This window comes from Athene cunicularia (genome assembly GCF_003259725.1).
Source record: "Athene cunicularia isolate RWA chromosome 3 unlocalized genomic scaffold, athCun1 chr3_part1, whole genome shotgun sequence".
Lineage (NCBI taxonomy): Eukaryota > Metazoa > Chordata > Aves > Strigiformes > Strigidae > Athene > Athene cunicularia.
The window spans coordinates 63,510,129-63,537,928 of NW_020799097.1; the positions used below are offsets into that span (position 1 = coordinate 63,510,129).

General features: G+C 38.3%; 1 protein-coding gene across 2 annotated transcripts; it reads right to left on the reverse strand.

The window, feature by feature from the left end:
• IFNGR1 (interferon gamma receptor 1) lies at positions 1-27,800 on the reverse strand. Of its 2 annotated transcripts, XM_026845526.1 has the most exons (8): positions 27,755-27,800; positions 17,287-17,401; positions 16,675-16,847; positions 15,042-15,202; positions 14,170-14,347; positions 11,707-11,822; positions 4,305-4,825; positions 1-4,273 (listed from the first exon to the last, which is right to left on the reverse strand). In XM_026845526.1, the coding sequence occupies exons 2-7, from the start codon at positions 17,388-17,390 to the stop codon at positions 4,331-4,333; spliced, it is 1,227 nt and encodes a 408-aa protein (XP_026701327.1). In that variant the 5' UTR covers positions 17,391-17,401; positions 27,755-27,800; the 3' UTR covers positions 1-4,273; positions 4,305-4,330. The 2 variants fall into 2 exon arrangements, with proteins under 2 accessions (XP_026701327.1, XP_026701326.1); XM_026845525.1 differs by having other exon boundaries at positions 1-4,825.

Consider the following 27,800-nt stretch of genomic DNA (forward strand, 5'->3'; position numbering starts at 1 on the left):
TTTAAAAAAAAAACAACAACCCACACTAAAGAAATCTATGCAGGTCACTCATTTCACACTTGGTGTTGGGTTTGCTGTTTTTTTTTTAAGATATGCTGAAATTATTAACGTGAACTAAATACAATAGCCCTTATTTATTAGTACTATACTGTTTACATGGCACCACTTCAGAGCAACTGGTTATTTCTAGCATTGAGAAAAACGGCTCTTCTCATGACTACACACAAATATGCATGTCTGTTCTAAGCAACTGGGACACTACCAGATGTCTTGTTTCCACAGATGTCAGTAGATTTGACAAGAATGATTTTTTAAAACTACATTATTGATTCATGTGGAAAAAGCATAAGGCAGAACATCTGATACTTCTGTGCCACCAGTATTACCACAATACTGGTTAACTGCAGATCTGATAATAAAAAGTGACTATGTCCACACAAAAACGAGAACACTAAAGTAGTTCTTAGAAATGTTGTCAGGTATTAGGCCAAAGTTTTGTGATACAATTTTTCTCACAATGGATGTAATGTTCTAGAGTCTTACATTCCATCATCTCCCAAATCATCTTTAGGAGACAGGAAGGGAGGAATGCTGAGCAGCCCTGACAAGAGTAAAAATCACCTGAAACATCTTGAAGTGGTGAAACCTTCTACATGTGACATGCTGGATAGCTGATACGTCTGTAAAAGGCATGAATATTAAATGATTTTGAACCTGTGTTAGGCACTTCAATATCCCATGTCAAGGTGCTATGCATGAATATCCAGAAGCTTATGCAAACTACTTTATCACAAGAGTATTAATTTATTAATTTAAATTAATTTACTAGTTAAGTGAAAATGCATAGATAAATACTACCTGACAGCTTTCAAGCCATGTGGGCTCAGATATTTAGTAATACAGAATTGCAAAAGCAAGGCTAACTAGCTGTAGCTGGAAAGGTATTTCCATGTACCCTGTCCCAAGAATTCCTCACATTGCAGGTTGCTGGGACTGTATCCTAGCAGAAATACCATCATGCACTTGCCCTGTTTTTAGGCTCTCAATATTGCTATTAGCAACTGCTGGAAGCAAGACAGGGAGAACTAGACTTACAGACCCAGGGAACACATTCTTGTCTCACTGTGGCCTCACATCTTCAGCTTGTCACCACTCATAGAAGAATCTGGTGCTTTGCACACCCTTAAACATCTTTATTTCACAATTATAAAACCTGTAAGTTGTCCTGAGCAATTTAAACATCTAAACCAGGCCCGTGCTATTGGCTACTTGTTAAGTACACAGCACACAGAAGACATACCTGCAGGGAGGGTGATAATTCAGTGGCTTTTATAATTACAGTTCAGAAATCTTAATTTAAAAATAGATTTACTTGTGATAGTTACAAAAGAGGTCAGTTGTGCACATATATATGTTGTATATCACAAAGCACTCATACTCCTGTGCTTGATGTTCATCTTACAGAGTAACAGTGCCTTTCCATTGTATGTAACCACCCACAGTGTCAAATTTTTCCTATATGCTCATGATGTACTGGTGTTGTTTCTCATCAGTCTTAACCTTCTTGTCCTTAATTATATCCTGGCACCTGGCTGGTCCCTTTTACTCACATAGGACTACATGTGACTTGAAAGATTTGGGACAATGTACAATGTAGTAGCACTGAAGGGGGAAGAGAAAAGAATCTGAGACAGTCACTTCCTTTAAAAATATATCTCTCTGCCCTCACACAGGCAATACCTCATACTTCTTCCAGTGTGGCAGCAAGGAAAACCTTTCAGAAAACAACATCTCTTATGTTCACACAAATCTAAGAGGCCTAGTCAATTATTTTCCTAACATGGCCAGGGTTTCACCACATACAGTTAAGAATATAAATCTATGATTTCCAAGAAATTACATACTTCTGACAGAACAGTTTTGAGGCAGATACACCAAACGGAATGATTGTGGCTAATTCCCAATCTTCTTGGAGAACAGCAACATTTTTTTTGGACAAAACTGATGGAAGGAAAACAAGCTACCAATTACAAGAAGATTAAATACTCCGAGCAGTGGCAAAGAAGATACTCAGCAAATTGTCTGATCAGAAACACCTTCCCAGAAAACAAGCTAACCTCACAGTTACACCCTATTTCTCCATTCTGAGCCAAGTTTAACTTAAACACCTGACATTTATAAACTCCTGAGGTATTTGCTGCAGTTCATATTTATCAACAAACCTATAAAACCTGAAAGAAATGACACCAACTTCAAGCTCTGCACAAGACACAGCTGCTCATCTCCTTAGTAGACTACTACTTTAAACTACTAAAAGCATGCTTCAGTGGTGAACCATATTATTAACTGAAGTTATTTTCTGTACTTCTGCAGTGCAGATATCTACACACTTATGCATCCTAAGCAGTAAGTCATCAGCATTGCCTTCCAGGAACTCAACCAAGAACATGACATTGTACAAGTTACTAGGGGGTCTCACTACTTTTAAACATAATGCAGAAGCAAATCAAAGCTAGCTAAACACATACTGAAATCTTTCTAGTTGGACTTTCAATTACACTATTAACTACAAAATTCACCTGTTTGATTTGGTTTTTCCTAAAACTATCAAAACCCTCCTAGAAGATGTTACTTTCCTGTGAGTAGAGAAGGGAAAAATAGCTATTGTCTTTAAATCTCTGGGAATCGATGGTTAATGTCATATCTGCAGGAATAGAACCAGCCCAGAAAATGCTGTATAAACTAACTTTATCTTAGGAATACTCACACCACTGAGAAACATAAGGACAGAAGCACTGTGATACTGGTTTTCTTTTAAAACCACCTGCTATAACATGCAAATGTTTCTGATAATCCTAAAAAAACATCTTTTAAAACAAAGACATAATTTTGTATAACTGCACCACTAAAACATCCTTTTTTTCTGAACTAAGCTTCATTAAGAATGATTGTAAACATTTCCTACAAATAGAAAATACCCATCAAATTTTGATTAAAGGAAATCTGATTGCAGACATTAGACTCAAAGTTTTTAAATGTAAAAAAATAAAATTCTCATCCTTCAGTTCTCAGAACTACAATCTCATGCTACAAAATTCAGAGGGCTGTCAAATAACAGTAACATGAATTACAACTTACCACACTACTTTACTATTGTCTTGAGATGTATTTGTAGAGGGAAGTAATTTGGTGTGGTTCCTGAGTTATGTCATAAAAAGGGGAAAAATGGTATTTATTTTCAACCTGCTAGAAAACATGTTTGGAAGAAGTCCTGTTTATTTCTAGTAAAAAAATAAATCATACTGTTCTGAGCATTAGGATAAAAACACTCTGGAGAAAAACAGGCTTTTGAATTTTGAAAACATTTTCTAAATAATTTGTGCAACCACCCATGACATTTCCCCCCCCCACAATGGTGATGAGCCAGCATGCTAATACAGAAATTATCCAGAATGTGACATGGTTACACAATGTATCTAGGTGATCCAAAAGGCTGCAGCTATATGCAAGTAACAGCACTTTTAAAAATAGCTTTTTTTTAGCCACAGAATTTATGTTACAAAGGAGTTCTATTGTTTACTCACTGAAATGTACAAAGTAACGGTCCTAGAAATACCTACTTATTGGAAATACCTACTTTTCCATTACATGCAGTTAGTACATACAGGAAATACATACAGTTGCAGAAAAAGACTACAAAGAACTGGTTCTTGGCTATGAAATTAGATTTTCAAGATATACAAGAAAAGATCATCGCCATATTCTTACTTAAAAGAAACAGTAACATTTAATTTAATACAACAATACTCCTGAAGAGAAAAAGCAAGAGAATACCTCAATAAAGGGAAAAACTTGCAAATATTTCTTGCACATTTCTATCATAACCAAGTGAAGGACTTCTTAAGCATTATGTTAATCAAATTAATTTTGAAAAGGATTTGAAACATAAGCGAGTAATGATACAGCTGCTGGTTTATGCTCCTTCATGAAGTCTGTTTTCCAGAGAGTACTGTTAAAAAAAACAGAGCAGTATTTCAAATAGGAAGCAGTGAGTTATGTCATATACACAACCACTTCTAGAAGTGGTTATTATGAAATTTCCCCCCACTTTTTATGCTGTTCTCAGGTACTACTTTCAGCTCCATTTCAGAATCCCACTGTAATAAGTTGTGTACTAGTTACTTTGGTTGGATTAGAGCAAGTACAACTTGTAGATGTTCATAATACAACCTAGACTTTCTATAATCTTCAATAATGCTGTTCTTCCTGAGTTCTTCCTGAGTTCTTCCATAATGCTGTTCTTCCTGGTTAAATATGTCATTGATGTTGGTTAGTCAGTGGGCCTGTAAGCAATCACAGGCTGTTCTTCACCAACATCTATCAGCATATCTAATGGAACATGAGGCTTGTCATAGCCAGAAAACTTGACACAGCTGCTTGGAAGGACTGTTTGTTCTATTTCCGTGGCAGAAACCTCCAGACCTGCAGAGTTATTACATATATCCATTTGGCTACTGTCAGAAATGAAGTAACTCTCTCTCACTTTGCTATTCTGTTCATCATCAGAAGATACCTCCTCTGTGCTTTCCTTCACAGACATCTCTTCTGCTTTGGCTGGTGCCTCTAACAGAGGAACAGAAGATGGTCTTTCACTGGAATTCTCAGGACTAACAGTTTCTTCTTTAGGCTCTACCTCCAGTGAAGTTATTTCATCATTCCCTGTCAATGCTGACTGGTCTGACGTAACACTTATTACAGATACATATTTTGATTCAGATTTTGATTCTAGAATGTTGTCTGTGTTCAGGTTTCTTATCACGCTGACCTTAAATGGAAAAAACACAAAATCAGTTTTATTTCCACATAAGCTATTGATTTATTGGCTTTATCTACTGTCAAAGTTTAGAGGTTAAATAAACAAACAAAAAGTTCATAAAACAAATTTAATGTCATCACAACCAATCCCAACATAAATTAGCAAAATTAGGATCTGGCAAGGTTGTTAGCCTATATCTATCACTTCAACTCTTTCATTAAGACTTTTATGCAAGCTCTCAAAAATGCTTTCTATGTGCAAACACATTTGCAAGAATCAAATCCATTTCATGTCACCCACTGTATTTTAGTCATTTGAAGTTTCCAACGTAGATGAAAACAGCAAAGGAAAAAAAAAGCTGCAATACTCTTCAACTAGCTATGGAGGCCTTTCATACTCTATAACTAATGAGTGTAACTTGCAATGACAAATATTTTCTGGCAACTGCCTCAATTGGGACAGAAGTGAACTTTTGAAAGAGATCTGTAAAATGGTGCGAGAACCTTTATGCATACCCAATGGTCATATCTATGATGAAGTCTTCCTAGTGATGTCTCCTGGGCCACTAAGCATTCCCTCAATGCTGTGACTACTGTTTCACTTTGAAACCCCTCCACAGGAAGAGCATATTAATTCCTTCAATAACCAGGCTCCAGCTTGTTTTAAATGATTATGACATGACTTCAGGCTGTTTAGATTCTCCTGGGGTTTTTTGTATATATATTTTTTTAAAGGCATTTTCAAGATAAAGGCATTTTCAAGAATACATATAAAAAACAAAGAAACAAAGCAGGGTAAATTTTCAGTTGTATGATGGTATTCCCTAAAGCTAAGAGAAAGCATAGGGAGAAAGGGTTAATTAATAGCATCCTTTTCCAAATTTCATAATTTACTGTATGTGTGTATCACAGATTATCAAGTACTACAGATAGTTTCCTAATAAAATGTACACAGTCCTGTTTTTTTGAGATACTATTGTGGTTTAACCCCAGTCAGCAACTAAGCACCACCCTGCAGCTGCTTGCTCACTCCTCCTCCCTCCCACTGGGATGGGGAAGAGAATAAAAAAACCCACAACCCACAAAACTAATGGGTAGAGTTAAGAATTGTTTAATAACAAAATAAAATAATAACAATTGTAATGAAAAGGAATATAACAAAAGAGAGAAAATAAAACCCAAGAAAAGACAAGTGATGCACAGGGGGTCACCACGCACTGACCAATGCCCGAGCAGTGATCTAACCCCTGCCCACTCCCCCCTATTTATATACTGAGCATGTCATCCTACAGTATGGAATACTCAGAGTAATTTCCATGAGTATGGAAAACACCCATTTGTAAGAAGCAGATGCTTAAAAGATAGTTGCAGAAACCAGAATACAATCAATAATGCACAGATACTAAACTGTTATGAACAGCTGGTAGAATTAAAGTACATTTTGAAAACCGGTTTATACAGATACATGGAAAACTATTGGATACTTATGCTATACTAACATTGACTTTGAAGGGATCAGCATCTGTAGGGTTTTTTTGGGGTAGCAAAAATCTGACTCCAACAGTCACACAGTAAGTGACAAGAGAAGATAAATCTCTGTGTAAACTGGAATACTTGAGGAATGTGTACTGAAACAAAATACTATAGAAACTAAGGTTAAAAGCTCCATTTACAACTTCCCATCTCTCCTCATAGCAGTAAATACTATACTAAGGTTAAAACCAAAAATCTGTCTTTTTCGGATTTTCACATGACTCTAAAAAATCAGTCTTAAAATAATGTTAAGGGAACACTTGTACTCTACACAGGTTCTGCATTTCACAGTGCCATTTGACAATGCTTAGAGATAGACCCCGAGGATGAAATAAGTACTGCTATACAAGTACATCCAAGAGTTTTGCTCTCAAAAAGGAAATCTTTTTTCTTGGTGAGTTTCTGAACAAAGCAACATAGTGCAAAGACACTACTCTTCCCATCCGTGAAAGGAGGAAGCCATCAGAAGAAAAAAACTCAGTTTCCTGGTATCAAAGGTTCTTTAAGAGTCACTGAATCATGACTACAAGACAATTTAGCAATTCATGCAGTTATTTCTAGCTTCAAAAAGAAAAATCACAGCTTACTACACTAACTGGAATGCCATTCAAGCATCTCAAGTAACAAGGATAAATAAGATATGGTTACTATTTGATGAAAAGTATTTACCATACATAAGTTAATATTTTCCTTTCATGTAAATTATCTAATACTAGCAAACTGACAGCCAGTGAGCTTAAGCTGGATGTCAGCAATATTTCCTGGCACGTGCAGGTGCTCAGGTATCTTCCTGTCTCCAGTGAGAGCACCTGAGCTTTCAGATCGTTCACTGTCTGTTGAGACTAGGGTGGACACTGTTGGAAGCCAGTGTCAAGGGGACATATAAATAACATATCCCAGTTAAGGTAATCACATATATAAATAACATATAACAGTTAAGGTAATCAGCAGTTTCTTTCTTAACTTCCTTTTCTAAGGACTTGTCCACCTACAAATTTTGAGGTACACATCTTCTGGAGGAGAGTCTGAGAAGTCCATTTCAAATCTTGTTAGGACATTGACAAAATCTGCGTTACCTTTGCATGGTTCCACAACAAATTAATGCTATGTAAATGTATAAGTAGGAGACTATGTTACTGCCCTATAGATGCTCAGAGGAAAAAAAAATCTTCCCAAAAGATAATGAAGCAGCTTCTCTCTTTTAAGATGACAATTACTTGTGGCAAGTATCAGTCAAAATTTACAAGAACAATTACAATTTCTCCAAATCAGAAATATATGTTGTATAGCCAAAAAAGCCAGAGTCAAAGACAATTGTTTCATGAATATCTGTAAGTGTTCTACAAATACAGTGAGAGAACAGCCTTGTCATTCCTGTCAGGCTCAGATAAAGCACCATCAGACAGCAGAAAAGTTGACTTAAGTATGAACGAAAAGTAAAAACTGATGCTTTTCAATGAGTCTTTCTTATAGATTGGGTGTTTTCTATCCACTAAAATATTTGCCACCATTTAAAGCTAAGAGGCACTGAAAAAAAGACAGTGAAGTTAAAGCAGAGGAAAATGCCCAGAGCGTATCAGTAAATCAAGGTCAGGCTCCTTTTAAAGTGGATAAGCCATTATCACAAATCTTACAGCAAAAATCTAGCACAGTACAAATCACGCACAGGACAATCTGGAATGACTGAAGACAGTGGGTGGAAGGAAATAGCCTCTTTAAACACTTTTTGTGAGATAAATTAGAGAAAATTAACTGCTCTAACTACAGCTAGACTGCTGAAACATCAGATTCTTGTGATCCGGCAGAAGACTACCAAGATGAAGTCTTGTAAAGGAATATGTTCCATTTCACTAGATGCATATTCCTGGTAGGATCCTACTAGGAATCAGAATGTTTAAAACATTTTCTCTCATGAAGGTGATCATTCAACGCCCATACTGAAAGATAGTTGCACTGTGGAAGTAGGACCTGTACATGACTGACATGAAAGTCACAAACAGTACAGAAAAGAGAATATAAAAATTCTCAAGATCTAAACAGCAGTGGATTTTTTTCTTTTCTTTGGGTATGTGAGATTCTCACATCAAGCAGGCAGCTGCCTGATGGTTACTCTTACTTTGCCTTCTGTTGGAGAACTTCAACTTGCTAAAAGCCACTCTGATGATGGCATCTACTTTGAGCCACCAGGAAGCAGATCACTAGAAGGCAGCAGTCCTAAGGTAGGACAGCTTATCTAGCCTTGTAACAGATGAAATAACTCCCTAAATGTTTCATTTTCAGACAAGCTCAGGTAAAGCACTGTGGTCATAAACTGTATGGAAAGAAATGTCTAGTACACATTCAAAGGTCAGTGACAGGCCCCTCAGCTCCAAAAAGTCCACAGAGATAACTCCGTATCATTAAACATTATTTGTATTAATAATTTACATTTTAGTCATTAATTTAAAAGAGTAATCATAAAAATAACTAATCATTAATCATAAGTTATTAATTATTCACATCAGCTGTATCGAAACTATCCTTATGAGCTCTGCAATTTGTATTTCTCACTAGAGACTTCAATGGAAATGGACAGAATCACATAATATCCCGAGTTGGAATAGACCCATGAGGATCACTGAGTCCAACTCCTGACTGACTCTACTTAGGGTCAGCCTAGAAGTTAAACCATGCATCTAAGAGCATGGTCCAAATGCTTCCTTAACACTGACAGGCTTGAGACCGTGACCACCTCCTTGGGGAACTTGTCTCAGTGCTTGACCACCCAGGTAACATTTTTTTTATAAAGTTAGAGGTTTCATTCTGCTCCTTAGCAACAAAGCATGATATGGAATGTGAATCAGACTGTGGGATACTGGAACCTAAGAATCACAAGATAACATGTAGCCCAGTAAATTGAGAATAGGGCTACACAAATGATTTTCTACAAGGTGCGCTAAAGTGTGAACTTGGAGCATGCAACAGGAAGCTCACAGGAGTTAAGGAGCACAAATTCTATTTGTACAATATTCTTCTTTCCAATGCCTTAGATGCGATATCCACAGTAGTAATGGGAAGCCAGAATAACTATGGATCCATTGAGCATAGCACTGTCATTGTGCATGAGCTGCCTTTTGCTATAATTAATGGTCTTCACAAGAATTACTGTGTGTCTATGTAGGAGATAATGTTATGTATTCAGGCAGTTATGTACTGGTGTGAACATGAAAAAAAAGTCTCCAGTGTCACTTTTTTTACAGGACTGTGAGTTTTTATATTGGGGTCTAGCTGCAGATTCCCTCAGACAGGTTTTCTAATTTTTTTTAGAGTCTACACTGTGAATGATTATCTCTGAACTAGTCTCATTGTTACTGATTTGTTATTGAGTTGATGATTTTTGGTGATTTTCATAAGGAATGATTAGGACTAATCAATTAAATGGAATTTTACAGGAACATCCTATCTTTTATAAAAGATAGTGCTGTAATGTTTTAAGTAGTCATAGAGATATTGTATTTAAAGTAACCATACAACCAGTTATGCTGCTAGACAAGGTACCATTGTTAGATTGTTCAGTAAGGATGATATATTGCCCTGTAGACCAGGTGTTTTAAAAGTTGCATTGTGAAAGGGTCTCAAAGCATGTTAAAATTAGAATGTGAGCCAAAGTTCTTGAGTCAAGGACACTGGAGGGTCTTTCTTTTAGATCAGTAGTCTGTGGTGGTCATATAAGCAGCCCCCCACTCATTTCAGGACTCAAGTGTGCATGACCAGAAAGAGGTGGGAATAAGAAAATGAGTTACAGGAATTATGTTTATGTATGAGAACTTAATTAATATTTATCACTGTGTCCTGTATTATCTGCATGCTACACGAGTTAGGTGTGTGTTGGTGGTGAGACTACTCCCCTATGCACCCGGCCATTAATAAAGGAGTGTCTACTTATTTACATCACATTGGTGTCATAAGTTCTTTTATCCCATTGGTGACATCATGGCTCAGTCACAGTACATGGAAAGTAACAGGCATTTTAGAGTGTTCTGTCTGGCAGAAGTGCATATTGCTTTAGAATGAGATGAATCATCTTGTGCTGTGCAAGCTGATTGACTAGATTACTGTTTACTACGAAGGGACCTAGCTAGCATCACTGGCTTGCACATCTCCATTTAGTCAGACCAATCTCGCCTCCTAATATCCTATTCCAAAGGAAGCAGGCTCCAGGGGGATCTCAGGCACTGAGCTACTCCTGCACTATGAGGAGTCACTTTAAAGGGTCTTGAAGTTGAAGAATGTGGAATTGAAGATCATTGTTGCTTTTTTCTAGAAGTCTTACAAGACTTCCTGCTTCCACTGAGAAAATACACTCTTGATATGATCACCATTCACTACTGCCTCACGTGGCAGTTCTTGAAAGCTGCTTCAACTGTTGCTGTAACTAATGAGATACTGGGAGGACACTAACAGTACTTGACAGATATTCTGCTCTTGCCTGACATGAAAGCAGGGAGTGCTGCTGCTCTTTAACGAACATCCACTCTGTTTCCTAGGGATGGCTACAGGGAGCTTTTAAGGTAGGGCAGCTGCTAACCTCTCTTCTGTTCTCACACTGAGCAGTCACAGGGATTTCCCTTAGCCATTGTTCCCTCTTCCTACAACACTATTACTCCCCCGCTCCCCTTACACTGCACATCACTTTAAGAACATTGTGGCATTTAGCAGTATCACAGTATTACCATGTAATGAAGGAATTTCACAGGTGTCCAGTGACAGGACAAGACAAAATGGACACAAACTGGAACACATGGAAGGTGTCCAGTGACAGGACAAGACAAAATGGACACAAACTGGAACACATGGAATTTTATCTGAATTTAAGAAAATTTTTCCAGTGAGGGTGGTTAAACACTGGGACAGGTTGCCCACAGCAGTTGTGGCATCTCCTGCCTTAGAGGTATTCAAAACCCAACTGGACAAAGTCCTGGGCAACCTGCTTTTGCTGACCTTGCTTGAGCAAAAGGGTTGCACTAGACAATCTCAAAAAGTCTCTTCTAACCTCAGTGATTCTGTAGTTCTGTGTCTCTGCTACTAGAATGAATACAAACCTGTCTGTGTATACACATGTTGAGTTTTTAAGAACTAAGTTCTCAAACTAGACCAACTACTACTATTTCAATTAAAAAGAGACTGAAGTCTAGCCCTAAAACAAATACAAGGCATCTGATTGCAGAGATTGTCAGAATATTAGACTCATAAACACTAAACATCTATAAGATCAAGGTTAAAAAAAAAGCAAAAAACAACAAACCAGACATAAAGATGTTACAAAAGTTACCTAGTCGGATATTAAAAATCTGATACAGATAAGAAGTCTGAACTTACCAAAGACTTAGGCAGTTTTATGTTCTTCTCCCTTAGTTTCTTGCAGCCACAACATACCGCCAAAATTAGACACAGGCTCAGAATAACACCACATGGAATTACGATATATTCTGTGCCTAAGAAGTTAAAGCAAGATCTGTTAGGGAGTTTGGATAAATAAACAACTACTGTATCATTTAGAATAACTTCAGAAACTGTAACAGAATCATAGAAACACAGAATGGTTTGGGTTGGAAGGGACCTCAAAGATGAACTAGTTCTAACCCCATTGCCATGGGCAGGGACACCTTCCACTAGACCAGGTTGCTCAAAGCCCCGAATAACCTGGCCTGGAACACTGACAGGGAGGGGGCAGTCACAGCTTCTCTGGTGTCTCACCACCCTCACAGTGAAGAATTTCTTCCTTATATCCAATCTAAATCTACCTTCTTCCAGTTTAAAGCCATTACCCCTTGTCCTACCCCTAAATGCACTTGTAAAAAGTCCTTCCCCAGATTTCCGGTAGGTTCCCTTCAGGTACTGGACGGCCGCTATAAGGTTTCCCCAGAGCCTTTTCTTCTCCAGACTGAACCCCAAGTCTCTCAGCCTGTCCTCACAGGGGAGGTGCTCCAGCCCACTGATCATCTTTGTGGCCCTCCTCTGGACTCACTCCAACAGTTCCATGTCTCCTTATACCGGAGTCCCTAGAGCTATATTCTGGGGAGGGGTCTCACAAAAGCAGGAGTAGAGGGGAAGAATCACCTCCCTTGATTTGCTGGTCACACTTCTTTTGATGTAGCCCAGGATGTGGTTGGCTTTCTGGGCTACAAACACACATCGTTGGGTCATGTTAAGCTTCTTGTCAACCAACACCTCAAGTTCTTCTCCTCAGGGCTGCTCTCAATCCACTCATCACCCAGCCTGTATTTGTGCTTGGCATTGCCCTGACCCATGTGCAGGACCCTGCACTTGGCCTTGTTGAACTTCATGAGGTTCGCACAGGCCCACCTCTCTAGCCTGTCCAGGTCCCTCTGTATGGCACATCCCTCCAGCATGTCGACCACAGCACACACCTTGGTGATGTTGGCAAACTCACTGAGGATGCACTCAGTCCCACTGTCTATGTCACCAACAAAGATGTTAAACAGTGCTGGTCCCGAGATTGGCCCCTGAGGAACGTCACTTGTCACTGCTCTCCACTTAGACATTGAGCTGCTGACCGCATCGATTTTGTGTGCGACCACCCAGCCAATTCCTTATCTACTGAACGGTCCATCTGTCAAATCCATGTCTCTCCAATTTAGACAAGGATGTTGGTCATGTGGGACAGTGTCACATGCTTTGCACAAGTCCAGGTAGATGACGTAGTTGCTCTTCCCTTATCCACCAATGCTGTAACTGCATTGTAGAAAGTCACCAAATTTGCCAGGCATGATTTGCCCTTAGTGAAGCCATTTTGGCTGTCACCAATCACCTCCTTACAGCTCAGAATGCTTGGCTGTAACATGTGAATTTGTCAAATTACCACCATTTTTCACTCAAAAAACCTTAAATATATGAAGCATTATATCCAGTAAGTAAAAATTAAAATGACAGAAGGTTTTCGATTTATATAAACAGAATCATGTTTTTATATAGGTAAAGGAATTTTATAGCTAATTTTTTGTTTCTTAGAGCTGACAGGGATGAACAGATTCATACATTTCCATGTGACAGCATATTAGCTGTCATAATAATTATATATAGTCTATGTATAATAAAAATAAAATGTGAAATCTTCCAAAACATTGAAGTTTTAATTATTACTAGCAAGATTCCACTACTCTGATTCTCCTTAATGTTCTCCCCCTCAATTATACTGCTGTTTCTTGTGCATAAAAGAAACAGTACAACTGCTTCTATCAATTTTATCTCTTTTTTCCAGTGAAGTTTTGAGACATAATGAAGTAACACTAAAAATTTTGTAAGAGATTATCAGAGATATAAAGTTGGGTCACTAGCTGCCTCTGTTCTCTTTAATAAAGAAAAAGACATTAATACCTAAATTTTATGACAAGTTTATAGTTACTTCAAACTCAAGAAAGTCTATATGCATTTTCCTCAGTAATGAGACTGAGCAAAAAGCCATTTGTTAGGAGAGAGAGAAAATGATTCTGAAAACCATATAACTTTGTGAATGATCCACCTGTCATTTGTTATTTACACCAATGATCAGGTGCAATGGAAACAGGTTTTGTAATACCAATGAAGCAGGAAAAGCACCCCAAAAATAATCAAGGTTACTTGTAAATAATATATGATCTTTAAGGGTCTTTAAAACTAGGCAACTGCATTTGGAAAAGAATGACCATGCTTTCCCTTTTCTCATATTCTCTGATAGGCATCTAAGTAATCTCATGGCTGTATCAGAGCTCAGATACTTAGCTAGATCAGATCTTTGGTCAGACTCAGTATGTTCTCACTAAAGTTTTAGAATCCTCTTACCCAATGTCTGCTTGAGAGGAATATGAATGCAGGTTTCTTCTGATGGGGCAAAAACTATCAGTTCACCATACAAACTTCCCTTTGCTGAAACACAGTAAGTGGAACCTTCCGCAGGAACTCGGATGTTGAGGCTGCATTTATACATGGTGCAGTTGTCTTCAGGGAGCTCTTCTTTACTCTGAAAACAACCCAGAAGTAACATTGTATCATTTGACTCAATACAATAACAGAAATATTACAGTACCTTCGAACACTTCAAAAAATGTTAAAACACTACTAGATGTGGTTCCTACACCATCTACATGACTTGCAAAAGCTGTCTGAACTTCAGCTGTTATACCACGGTGCTTTCAGCTAAAATACTGCTCATAGTCTCAATGTGCATTTTTAATTCACTTATAAAACTTATACCTGGATGCATATGAAAAAGTAACTGTAAATAAACACACCTACTATCATTTTCCTCAGGTTCACCTTCCATGACTGCTAAATAAAATGGTATCAGTATCTTGAAAGGTAATCTTATTAGATGAAAGGTCTATCTAGAGAACTGAAAGGGGCACAAGTAAAGTTACCAATGTTATAGCATGTACATAGAAACAACAGCATGGGATCAAGTAACTAGCTTGTGTACAAATAATGAACAATCTCATTTCTGTTATAAGACATCCAGTTGGACAACTAAAATCCAGACCTTCCAGTCATGTATCTCACTGTGATGCACTTGATATTTTAGTGCTTCAGGTAGTCCTATGCTATGTTCAACTGTTTTCTTGGTATCTCTTGGCTCTGCGTAATAGGAGTAAACCCCTTGTTTATGAGCTTAAGGTAAACAAGTATTTTTAATTTGAAGTTTTCATTCTGGGACTTACCGGATTTTTATGATCCCAAAACATCACCGTGTACACGAGCTCTGAATAAACATTTCTGATCCAAGGAGGGGACTCCACAGATGGAAATGGAGGATGATAAATATCAACTGTGATTTCATCACCATGCCTTGAGAGGTTCAGTTTTGGTGGTCCTATTTTTCCTGCAACAGATTGCACCTTTGCTATCAGGTCAAAGCTTTTAATATAAAATATACTATTTATACTTATCTTTTCAAAATTCATCAGATGAGAAGAATTACATTATTATTTCAATGCTGGTAATATCACACAGCTGTGACACTTAGAAGTAATGGAGGCTTTCGGATACATTCATGAATCTGCTTCTAAAATGGAAACACAGATTGTTTCTGCAGAATTTCACTGTTAAGCAACTGAACTTTCCTATACATGTAAGACCATAAAAATTCAGCTTACTGACAACAGAAGAAACTAACAAAATAAACATCTAGATGTGAATCAGAACAGAACACAAAATACTACTGACTAGATCCCATCATAAATCACACTCAGCTAAAACAATACTGTACTGAAACAAAGGCTATCTGAAAATCTAAACAAATCTCATCTTGAGCAATAGTACTTAGGAAGCCTGATTTCCCACGGCAATGGCCTATGTGAATTTTTGGTGTCCAATGATCTGTCTGAACATATGAGTTTCTTGTTCAATGGGAAAATGATTTTTTCTCTCCTCCATACATGGCTTCCAATTTTCTGCAAACTGCCAAACTGAGCATTATTACCATGACTTCTGTCCCTTTGCCTAGAAACCAGCCACTGATTCCAAATCATGGGAGTACTGGGTGGGGAGGGACTCGTAGCAGAAAACAAGGAGGGACTTCACTTATTCAGCTCCAGCAATGCAGAAATCTAGCTCTATCTAAAGCACAGCCCAAGTCAGGGAAAATGTCCTGCCTGAAAACTATACATTGAGAATGGAGCAAGTACAAGAGGAAGTCTCTCAAGTCTTTTCTCACTGTTCTAGCTGCTTTTCACTGTCCATGTAATGCTGGGGCCTGCCCCACTGTTTTGGGCAGGCTGGCCTGGAGTCCAGACACACAATTTGATTTTACAATACTGATCTGAAAAACTGTAATTTCTTCTGAAGCAGCCCAAAGGATTTACATGAAAAATGAGTAACTGTTAAGTTACCCAGCTACAGTGGACTCCCATAGCTTCTAGATACTATCTAGACAGCCAAAGCTGTCAGTACATGAGATTATAGCGTCCAGCAAGGCATCACCAACTACCTGAATACTACTTCAGTGATGCCTAAAAGTTCACAGCTTCCAGCATCAGTTTCCTACCCTAAAGTGGCATCTGGGACACCAGGCAAGGACACGGGAAGGATGCAGAGTGCACCACCAGCATCGCTTTCTTGCCTTTAGAAGTTTTGAAAAAAATATTCAGATACCACAGTGACAGGGCTAGCAAGTCACTACAGAGGCATATCTAGAGAAGTTCCTATGGAACAGTCATCATGCTTCATTTCATCCTGGACTCCTAACTTTATGATATTCCCAAATGAGACACAGTAATACAGCAAAAAGAATAATTACTAACTTTTTTAATTTGGGGAAAAAAATTATAAGGTTTAGTTTAGGATGGAACTTACCATGCTTTTGCAGAATAAACTCATTTGTCTCAACATACTCAGACTGTTGTGACCCAACAACAGCTTTAACTCTAAGCCAGTGAGAGGTAAAAGGGTCACTTATTTCCCTTGAGAGATCACAAAAATGAGCTGAAATATTCACACAGGTAGAGACGATCTTGTAGTAACCTAAACTGTAAAACAGATAGGTAATAATTAATAAAAAATAATATAAAGTATTAATACAATTAATACAACTGCATGATATTGTACGATACACTGCTTATAACAAAACATCTGTGAGGGTGACTGAGCACTGGCACAGGTTGCCCAGGGTGGCTGTGGAGTCTCCATCCCTGGAGATATTCAAAAGCCATCTGGACATGGGCCTGGGCAACCTGCTCTAGGTGATCCTGCTTGAGCAGAGGGGTTGGCAGATGACCTCCAGAGGTCGTCCCTGCCAACCTCAACCATTCTGTTATTTGACAGATTTTGCCTTAATTTACACTTAGGCAACCTTCACCCTACATTACTTCACCACATAAAACCAAAAGAATTTACCCTGGACTGATTGCTTTTATATGCTTCTAGAGACTATCAGGTACATGAAATGACAAAGGAGTGAGAACTTACGTGTAAGGTTTGATTTCCACAATAAAATGAGGAGTTTCAGACATATGTGGGTACTGCCAATGCAATACAGTTTTGAAATTTTCAGATGTTACTACGATCTGCATTGGTGAAGGCACTAGAAGAAACAGAACAATTGCACTTCGATAAACAGATCTAGTCAAACATAAGAACAGCTCAATATATTTCTAAATTATTTGGAAAAGGAAAGATGCTAGAAATGACTGGAAAAATTAGACATAAAAATTGCAAATACTTCCCCCCAAATGGGGTGTGTGTGTGTGTGTGTGTGTGTGTGTATCACCAGTATGAACACATATGAGCCCTGTAAGATAATTATTCTTCTGTCCTACAGAGACAGCTTTCTTCCTGTTTACAACCCAGAATCTCAGATAACCCCTGCCCATTGAAAGAGAGTACATCAGATAGACCATATCAGGTTTCATAAGCTGTGATGATTATACCCATGTTGGTATTACACAGATACAGCAGCAAGACAGATAGCATGAATTTAGTGAAGATAGAGATTAGCCCAGCTCATGTAAATTTCTATTGCTCTCCAGAAACTGAACTGGGCTGAGGGGAGTGGCAGGGGGGGAGAGGACACCAAAGCTGCTGTATCATGGTCTGTGCTCCACGGGAGTCCTACTGAATCCTACTGTCTCCTGACTCAGCCTTGCCAAAAGACACCAGGCCTGCTGGGGAAAGCCTGGATTCAACATGAATTTCCAACAATGCCATTTTTACCACTTGAGAGCATTTTTAAAAAGCTGTGGTGATAATAAACCAATGTTTGTAAGGAATCTGAACACTGAAGCTGTAATGTAGTTCCATATACAGGAAAGCATTTGAAGTATATTTAGTAAACAACATCAAATTAATGTAGTAAGGAAACTAAAAAGCAGCATTGATAGTTTCCTCATACAGCAAGCTTCTGTCTCAAGCATCGACAGTGACAGAGATATCAGGGGAGCAGCTGCAGGGGAAGGAAAATTACATGATCCTGTTACTACTCAAGGTTGGCACATGGCATTCAGAAGAAAAAATTAAGGTCACTCAACAGACTTTAACTGTTAATTCTTAGCTTCTCAATGTCTGGTTTGGCATCCTTAATGTTGTCTTAATATAGCTTTTGTGAAATGTTGACAGATAACTCATATTTGACCTGCTCTAGACTGCTGTCTGTTCACAAAACAAGTGCTCCAACTTCACTCTGTGATATATTGAGAGAAAGTAAGCAGTTTTCACATCTTGCTAACAAGACCACAAAGATAACACTCTACAGAAAGTAACACACAGAGGCTGAGATATGCTATTAACCACGAAGATTTGATACATGTAACATACATCACTCTGCAAATGATGCTGTGGTTTAGTTATGTTTTAATATATACAAAAGTGGTATTTCAGTTATCGGAAAAAAGGAACACAATCACCTCAACCACAAGAAAAAAAAGGTGACAAATTGACACAAGAGGTATCAAAGTACATAAATGTTGCCCAAATATTTAATTTTAAGGCAGTGTATGTCTTGCAAAATTTTACTTTTGTGTACAAATACAAATAAAACTATGCTTAACAAAGGAATGAAAAGTGAAATCCCAGAATATACTTGAACTGCCAGAAGCAGCTACATGACTTTTAGTTATGCAATTACATAGCACTTTGCATTCTCCTCCCCTCATTCTTCCTCCCATCTCCACATTTTTGTTTTATTTTGTACACAGACAGTTGCTACCCTGGGATTCAAAACAGCAAACTAAGCTACTCAGGAAGCTACGTAGCAGTGTCATCTGGCAACCTGCTTTTGAGGTCCTAAGGGTCCATGAGTGCTGGTCAATTTTTAAGAAGCACCTTTTAGAAGCACAGGAGCGGGCAATCCCGTGGTGTTATAAGTCAAGCAAGCAGGGCAGACCAGCTTGGCTGAACAGGGAACTCTTTGTGGAGCTCAGGAGGAAGAAGAAATTGTATGATCTCTGGAAGCAAGGTCAGGCTTTGCAGGAAGATTAGAAAGTGACAGTTTGCAGGGAGAAGACAGAAAAGGCCAAATCTGAACCTACTGTTTAAAGTGGCCAGTGTTGTTTCAAATAACAAGAAAGGCTTCTCAAAGTATGTTAATAATAAGTCTAAGGGAAACCTTGGACCAATACTTGTCGAAGATGGTCACCTGACTAATAGGGATGAAGAAAAAGCAGAGGCATTCATTTTTTTTATTTTTTTTTTTCCTCAGGCTTTAACAATACTGATAGATCTTGGGATGCCTGGTCCTCTGAGTCAGAGGACCCGAAGTGAAGGAACAGTGATTTACCATTTGTGGACATTGAAATCATAAGGGGCCAGCTGTATCAGCTGAACGTTCATAATAAGTCCACGCAACTTGAAGGGATTCACCCCAGAGCACTGAAGGAACCAGCAGATGTTACAGTAGGACTCCTCTCAATCACAAACCAGAGGTCTGGGGAGGTCCTGGCTGACTGGAAGCTAGCCAGCACTACGCTAATTTACAAGGGTGTGAGGGAAGACCCAGGAAACTACAGACCTGTTAGTCTAACCTCAATATCTGGAAAAATTAGGGAGAAGATCATACGAGGTGCTACTGAAAGACATTTAAAGAACAATGCAATCACCAGGCATAGCCAACACAGGTTCACGAAGAGAAGTCCTGTTTAACTAATTTAATATCCTTCCACAATAAGGTCACCAACCTAGTGGATGAAGGGAAGGCAGTGGATGTAGTTTTTCTGGATTTTAGTAAGGCTTTTCATACTGTTCCTCACAGCATTCTTCTGGACAAAATGTCCAGCTGTGAGATCAGCAGGTACCAGTGCTCTAGGTGAAGAAGTGGCTGAACAGCAGGGCTCAAAGGGCTGAAGTGAATGGGGCTGCATCTGGGTTGCGACCAGTCACCAGTGGTGTTCCTCAGGACTCAATTCTAGGGCCTCTTTTGTTCAATATTTTACCGATGATCTGGATGCACCATTAGCAACTTTGCCAATGAGACTAAACTGGGAGGTATTGTTGACTCTCTCAAAGCATGAGATGCCTCGTAAAGGGATCTATATAGATTCGAGCACTGGGCAATGATAAACAGGGATTTAACAAGCCCAAATGCCAGATTCTGCACCTGGGATGGAGTAACACTGGCCACAAGCATAAACTGGGAAAGGAGTGGTACAGTAACTTAAAACTCTGAAGTACTTATGAATGCTGAGTGACCAAATAGAGCTAAAAGGAATCTACCAAGTCGCTCCTCTACAGCTCCATGAAAGACTACTCAACCTAATTCTCCACTCTTTCATACAGAGGTGATTTTTAACATGCTACAGCTCTAAGACTATAAAGAAACTAGCAGAAAAAGACTATAAAGGAACTAGCAGAAAACAAGATTTCCTCAAGAAAAGACAATTTTCTTCACAAACTATACCACCACATAAACCACCTTACCAGCCACCAGCAACATCACCACCAATATGTCAAGATCTCCAATGGCACTACAGATTGGCCTTGAGGTCCTACAGAAACAAGTTTACACATACCACCAGCTCATCCTTTTCATCCTCACTTTTAACAAGTTTGCTTTCAGTGATCAATTTAAGCACTAGCTTCCTCTCTGATCTTTCACTCCATATCCTCGACAGACCTAAAGGACATGTTTCAGCATGAGCTGAGAAGCTAAAACTCTACTTACAAACAAAACCCAGTATAGAAACAGATTTATAGCACACCTCATCTCATTAACTTTTCCGTATTTCACAGGGCAAGAATTATGCCCCTTTTTCTAACGGATGACACCTTATTACTCTTTCTACCACTTCCCTTATTCCTTACAGGCACCACCATCTTGTCTCTCAAGTGGTCTTATGTATTTATTTTTGAGTTTTGCTGGTTCTACTTAAAAGCCAAAGATAGCCTGAAAGCTCATTTCCTTTCCTTAATTACACTGGTTAATTTCATGGAAGACTATCTCCACCTGCAAACCTTGCCTAACCAATCTGAGTGACCTAGGACCTTATTCTTTAGGTCATTTAGCAATGTCACAGAAACTTAGCACAAGTGACAGCATCTTAAGATGCAGAAGTGAGTGCTCAGCAGTGCAACAGTTCAGACCAAAGACACTAATACCAAGCACAGAGAATGGATCAGCTTGCGATCACCCATGGAAAGTATTTTTAATGCCTTGGTCAGGTAATTCTAGTCCCTTTTTTCAGGTTTGCTACCTCTCCTGCATGTCCCTCTCCAACCAATCAAATGGTCTTCATTTTCCAGCCCACAGCCCCTTTTCTCAGACTGTCTATCTGACTTCTAATGGTTTCTCCTCCAGCCAGTGAAGAGACAGGGCCTTGGGACACATCAACCTCATTTCATTCCAGTATCAAGACTACAGACCATAGAGAACATTGCAGATTTGCAATGTGCTAAAGTCTAATCTTCATAAATGCTATTTCTGCATATTGCCAGTTAAAATGCCATAATACTTTATGTGAACACTTTTACTTAACCTATAATGAACCATTAATTTTTTAAATATGTTACACCCCATCCTACATTGTTCATCAGGCACAACTGGAGGAAAATGATAGTGACTAGTGCCACAATGGTAACCTTTAAACATAAAACTCCTCCTAATTTATAATAAACATAAATTCAGCACTACTCAAAGTGCAAATTCAAACAGTGAGAACCTAAGTGTGGAAAAAGTGAGAAGAAAATTGATCAGCAAATCATGTTGTGATGCACAATACGGGACACCCAAATTCTAGTTTGCCTCCAGTTCAAACGTAGTGATTTCCATCCACAGTTAGCTCTGTCCACCTTGAGTTGTAAGTCAGCAATACTGGCTGACAGAAGGGCTGAGACAATAGCAAGAACATTTTTTTCACAGGAATACAGAAACTGAATTGTGTATGTGCAATGTGGAACAACATAAGAGGAACTTCAGACAGCGGCTCTATGTGCATAGAACAAAGGAATAAATGGCAAAGGTAGGCCTGTAAAAGGAACAAGCTTTAGAAAACTGTTTTCTCTTAGGATATTATTAATAGCAGGAATAATTAATAAATAGATAGTTTGTAATTAATAGATATTGTTTGCAATAGAGCACAGGTGCATTGTAATGCACAGGTACATGTAATCCAATGCATTTGGATTACATCCCAAACCCTAGAGCGGGCCCTATTGCAGGCACTGACGTCTCTCCAGTAACAGCAGTGATGAACCTTGGAAGAAAGGTGATTTAGTAGCTTGGCAGGCAAAAATGCCTCGCTTATGAGCTGATGCTGAAAAATGTGCTCAATTGTTATTGGGAATAGTCTGATTACACCCCTAAATGGAATTATATGAAAACTTTATAACGAGAACTATTTCAAGCAGAGGAAAGGGAAAAGATTTTCCAAAAAAGGTAAGAGAGTAACTAGACAAAAGTTTTGGAATGGAGACAAAAAAATCAGACAAGCTCCCAAATGATTATTAGGGCCAACTGAAGGCTACTTTAATTATGGGGGTATGACCAGTGACAATTTCCAAGAGCCACTAGCTATTAGGGTTTTTGTAGAAACTCATGCCAGGCTGACAAGGTAAAACATTAACTAAAATCTTGAGCATTGCTGCTTTTGTTTTTGATGGGAGAGATGAAAGCAAAAGCAGCAAGAAGAAAGGTTAAAACTTGAGAAAAAGCTAGAGCAAAAAGATAAAGAAAGAGAAATTGGGTTGTTGGCTGTAGCAGTTACCCAAACCTATAACCCAAGATGGAGAGGTCGGGGATTTCCCCGAGGTAGAATCAGCGGAAGGGATGCATGAGGCAGAATTCCTCTTATCTCTCAACAATTCTTTAGAGTGCTTCTACTGTGGAAATTTGGGACACATGCAGAGAGAGTGTCTGCTTAGACCCATGTCTGCACAAGGAGGATCTCCACCCGCCAGACCTCCTCGACCTCACTCACAGTAAAGAAAATGATACTCCTTTTCTCTGGGAATTGAAAGAACAATGGGACCCATCTGAATCAAGGTAGATGAGCATGGTCAGATTTCTGCGAAGGTAAACGGTACAATTTTGGATAAGAAATTTGTTTGGGGTAAATTTGTGATCTCTCCCAGTTCCCCTACTTGCCTTTTGGGCCTGTACTGAATTTTGAAGTTCCCCACATTTCGAATGATAGTATGGGGAGTAGTAGAGGAAGAGATAAAATATTTAACTACCCCTTTGACAAGACCTTTTGCAGGAATTTGGTATATTTATCTCCTTGGCTCCAACAGAGATTCAATTGATTTTAATGGGCTCAGAAATAAGTGAATTGGGATGTCAAAATGAAAATGATTTGAATGATATACGATTTTAATTGGCTGCAATTCCTAGAGAACTTTGAAGTACACTGGGACATGAAGTGGGATTGTTAAAATCAGCTGAGCCAATTGTGATAAAAACAAAAGGAGGGACTCCTTCAATTTGGCAGTATCCAATTATAAATGAGGCCATTCCCAGTATAGAAAAACAAATTGTACATTTTTTAGAAAAAGAAATTTTGAAGGGGTGTCCTACTCCTTATAATACTCATATTTTACCAGTCAGTGAACATAGGGTAGATAAACATGGAGATCCTGAATACAGATTTGTTCAGGATTTACAAGCTGTAAATGAACATGTAATTGCTTCACATCCTGTGGTACCACATCCTAGTCGGATTTTAACAGATTCCAGTCTGGGCACAGTATTTCACGATGCCTGATCTTACAGGAGCTTTCTTTAGCATTCCAGTTGCAGAAGAAAGCAAATCAATCTTCACCTTCACAAGGCAAAGTAAGCAGTTAACTTGGGACTAGGTTACCGCAAGGATTTACTAGATCTCCAACAATATTTTCTCTAATTTTAAAAAAATTATTTACAAGACCTGTTTTTTTCAGATAAGTCTGTTTTGATACAATATGTTGATGACTTGTTATTAGCAAGTAAAAGTAAGGATGATTGTACTAGAGATACTGAATATCTATGTATCCAACTTGTTAAAAAGGAACACTGCATCTCTGTCCAAATTACAATTTTGCAAACAGGAAGTGAAATATCTTGGATTCATAGTAAAGCCATGACTTCCTGATTACTCAAAACCTTTTAAATTGTATTGTGATGAAAATAAAGGAACTGGAGAGGGGTGTTAGTACAAACTTTATGACCTGTTACCTATTTTTCGTCTATATTAGACCCAGTGACTAAAGAAACTCCTTTTTGTATTAGAGTAGTAACAACAGCAGCTGGAATGGCAGGAAAAAAAAAACAAAACAGACAATTGTCCTAGGACAAACACTAACTGTCTGTGTAGCCCATGAAGTAGAAATATTTTTAAAACAAGATGGGAGAAAACTTTATCTCCTCAAAGAGTACATAGATATGAGGTAATTCTACTATTGGCTAATACTTTGAAATTGGAAAGGTGCAATACTTTGAACCGTGCTGCCCTAATGCCTTTACCATCCAATGGAGAAAAATATAACCATAACTGTGTTTAATTATTAAGTGAAGCCAGCACACTGTGAGATGATTTGAAGGATCAACCTTTAGATAACCCTGATTTGAACCTCTTCACAGATGGCTCCTCCTATTACGAAGAAAGTCGAAGATGTACTGGTTTTGCAGTAACTACGGAAATGCAGGTACTATTGGTGGGACCTTTTCCTGCACTTTTAGGTGCACAGGGAGCAGAAATAATTGCTCCTACAGAAGCTGCAAAATATAGACTTTAAATATGTTTTTGGTTATCTGCCATGCAACTGGGACTTTATGGAAAGAACGGGGTTTCTTAACATCAGCAAGGAAGACCATGGCTCATAGAAAGTAGATCAAGGACTTAGTAGAGGTGATACAATTACCCTCTGAGATTTCTGTCATCTATATAAAAGCACATACTCAGAGGCAAGTTATGATATCTAATGGAAATTCTTCAGCTGTCCAAGCAGCTAGAGCCGCAGCATGACAGGTTGTGTCTATCATGTCATTATCACAACATGAGGCGATATCCAAACTTCTGGATATAAATGTTATATGAAGACCTCCCTGATAAAGAAAAGGAGTAGTGGATCCAGATTGAAGCCCAGCCACATGGAGAACAACAGATGCTTAATAACAAGCCTCTTCTTCCAAATAGGTATTTATTACTAATCATGTGATGGCATCACGAAAATACTCATGGGGGGGCAGAGAGCTTAAAGACTCTGGGCTGCCCCGTGAATTTATGCAGCAACCAAAATAATCTGTGAAAGATGTAAACTTTGTAAACAGCATGCTTCTGTACAAATTAAGGCACCCAGTGGAAAAAGACCTCCAGCCACCTTTCCTTTTTCAAAAGCTCCAAATTGATTATGCTGAAATGCCAAAACCAATGGAGTACTCTTACATGCTAGTGCTAACAGATTGACTAACAGGATGAGTAAAAGCTTTTCCTACTAGGAAAAATGATTCAAAAGCAGTAGTGAAATATTTTACTGAAAGAAGTAATTCCTCAATAGAGAGTTCCTGAAGCCATTGATTCTGATCATGGGGGTCATTTCACAGCTGATGTTTTAATTCAAATTTAATTTTTAGTCAATTTCATACTCCCCATCACCCCGAATCATCCAGCCAAGTAGAACGAATGAACAGAACCTTAAAAAGAAAAATTACTTAAGGTTTGTAAACAGACTAGCCTAAAGTGGCCCGATGCTTTAAATTTAGTGTTACGGGATATAAAGAATAACCCAAGATAGCCAATTGAAGTTTCCCCAGCTGAAATTTTATTTAAATTAATTGTTATTATTTTTAACGATTATGTCATAATAGTCTCTGTGATTGTTTTGTTTCAATGTTACATTGGTTGTTGTTCTTTTTTAATGCAGAAGATAGATGTAGAATTATAAATAAGGATCACAGGAGTGCAATGGAAAAACAAAAGGAGGGAATCTGTAAAAGGAACAAGCTTTAGAAAACTGTTTTCTCTTAGGATATTATTACTAGCAGGAATAATTAATAAACAGATACTGTTTGCAATAGAGCACAGGTGCTCTAGGAACAATACTGACAGTTTAAGCAACTTAGAAAAGCTAGACATAGATTAAGTATATGTTAAATAGAACATTTTGAGTCTTTTCTCAGAAGTCTAAAAGTGAATTATGATAAAGATTGTTCAGAAGATAAGTAACCATGATGATCGAAGACTGCATTGGTGAACAGTGGTGTCCAAAGAGAAATTAGAACGGAATGATAAGAACCAGCCAGAACTGTGGAATACAATGGACTTTTGAAATTGATGATGAATTGAGAGCACCAAATTCCTGGAAAATCACCAAAGACTCTTTGTATTGTATGTTATATCATATATAGAGAGGGTACTTTTTGTGAGCTGTTGCCACTCACTGAAGTGATGGCCCAACTCTGAGTTGTTAATATAGCAAGCCTAGAGATACCCACAGTCTAGTAAAATCCTTTAACAGGCCGGTCAGATTTACATTTCTTTAAGAGTACCAAAAGAAACTAAACATGCCTGGATTTTGAGGATAAAGAACTGGAATGTTGGAAAGCAAAGGCAGGAGTAAAGTAGTGATAACAGCAAACACAAGCATGATCACAGGTGACCTAGAAGCTGAGCATTTAATAGAGAACAGACGTGGGAATGCAACTGCACAGTTTACCCCAGCAAGCTCACATCTGCATCAGTTTATAATCAACACACATAACTCAGAGAGAAATGTGAATATTTATTTGTTCATATACAAACAATCCAGACTAACTATTGCTGCCATATTGGTGGCAAGGACCTCAGCAGGTGTGACCACTGTGGGGTGTGTGTATATATATAATCAAATATCTTTTCAATGTGCAATTATCTTAACTAATGTATTTGAGTTTTGGAGACTTTTGTCTTCAGCAAACCTGCATAGCGGACAGGAAGGAAACATATGTGGGAGGAAATTAAAAACCAAATGCCACTAAAAGATACTTGTTCTACTGCAAATATCTGCTGCTTGGTTTCAGGCTGCTAAGAAATGAGGGGTTTTTTAATTTTTTTTTTTTTCAAAGTAACAGCAACAAGTGTACCTAGCTGCATCTCCTAAGACTAAAGAAGATCGCTCATAGAACTAATCCACTAGTTGTACAAAATCTATGATGTAGTTCTGCTTCAAAAGCATCCATCAAACCAAAAAACACTTGCCTGGATCTACAAGACTAACTTGTCTTGTTTTGTACATTCACTTCCCCAAGTCAAAATCACCACACTGTAGATCTTTCACAAATCTCAGCAGGGTTAGACATGTGCAAACCAAGAGAGATTTCCACACTAACTTGAAACTAGACTATCTTATTCACTACATAAACGCTCCTGAACAATACTACCTATGAAAAGTTCTCATGAAATACAAGTTTGAAGCAGCCGTATATCCAATAAAATCTATTTTTAAAGCATATACAGAAGGACTTAGGGTTTTTTTTTTATATATATAGGTGTCCTACCTCTACATTGAGCCTCAGCAATGTGTTGCCCAACAGCAAAAATTGA

Coding starts and splice junctions, on each gene's coding strand:
- IFNGR1 (XM_026845526.1), bottom strand. CDS start 17,390: ATGCAGATCGTAGTAACATCTGAAAATTTCAAAACTGTATTGCATTGG. Junction 16,848..17,286: donor GTGGAAATCAAACCTTACAC/GTAAGTTCTCAC, acceptor TCTGTTTTACAG/TTTAGGTTACTACAAGATCG. Junction 11,823..14,169: donor TCCTCTCAAGCAGACATTGG/GTAAGAGGATTC, acceptor TTAACTTCTTAG/GCACAGAATATATCGTAATT.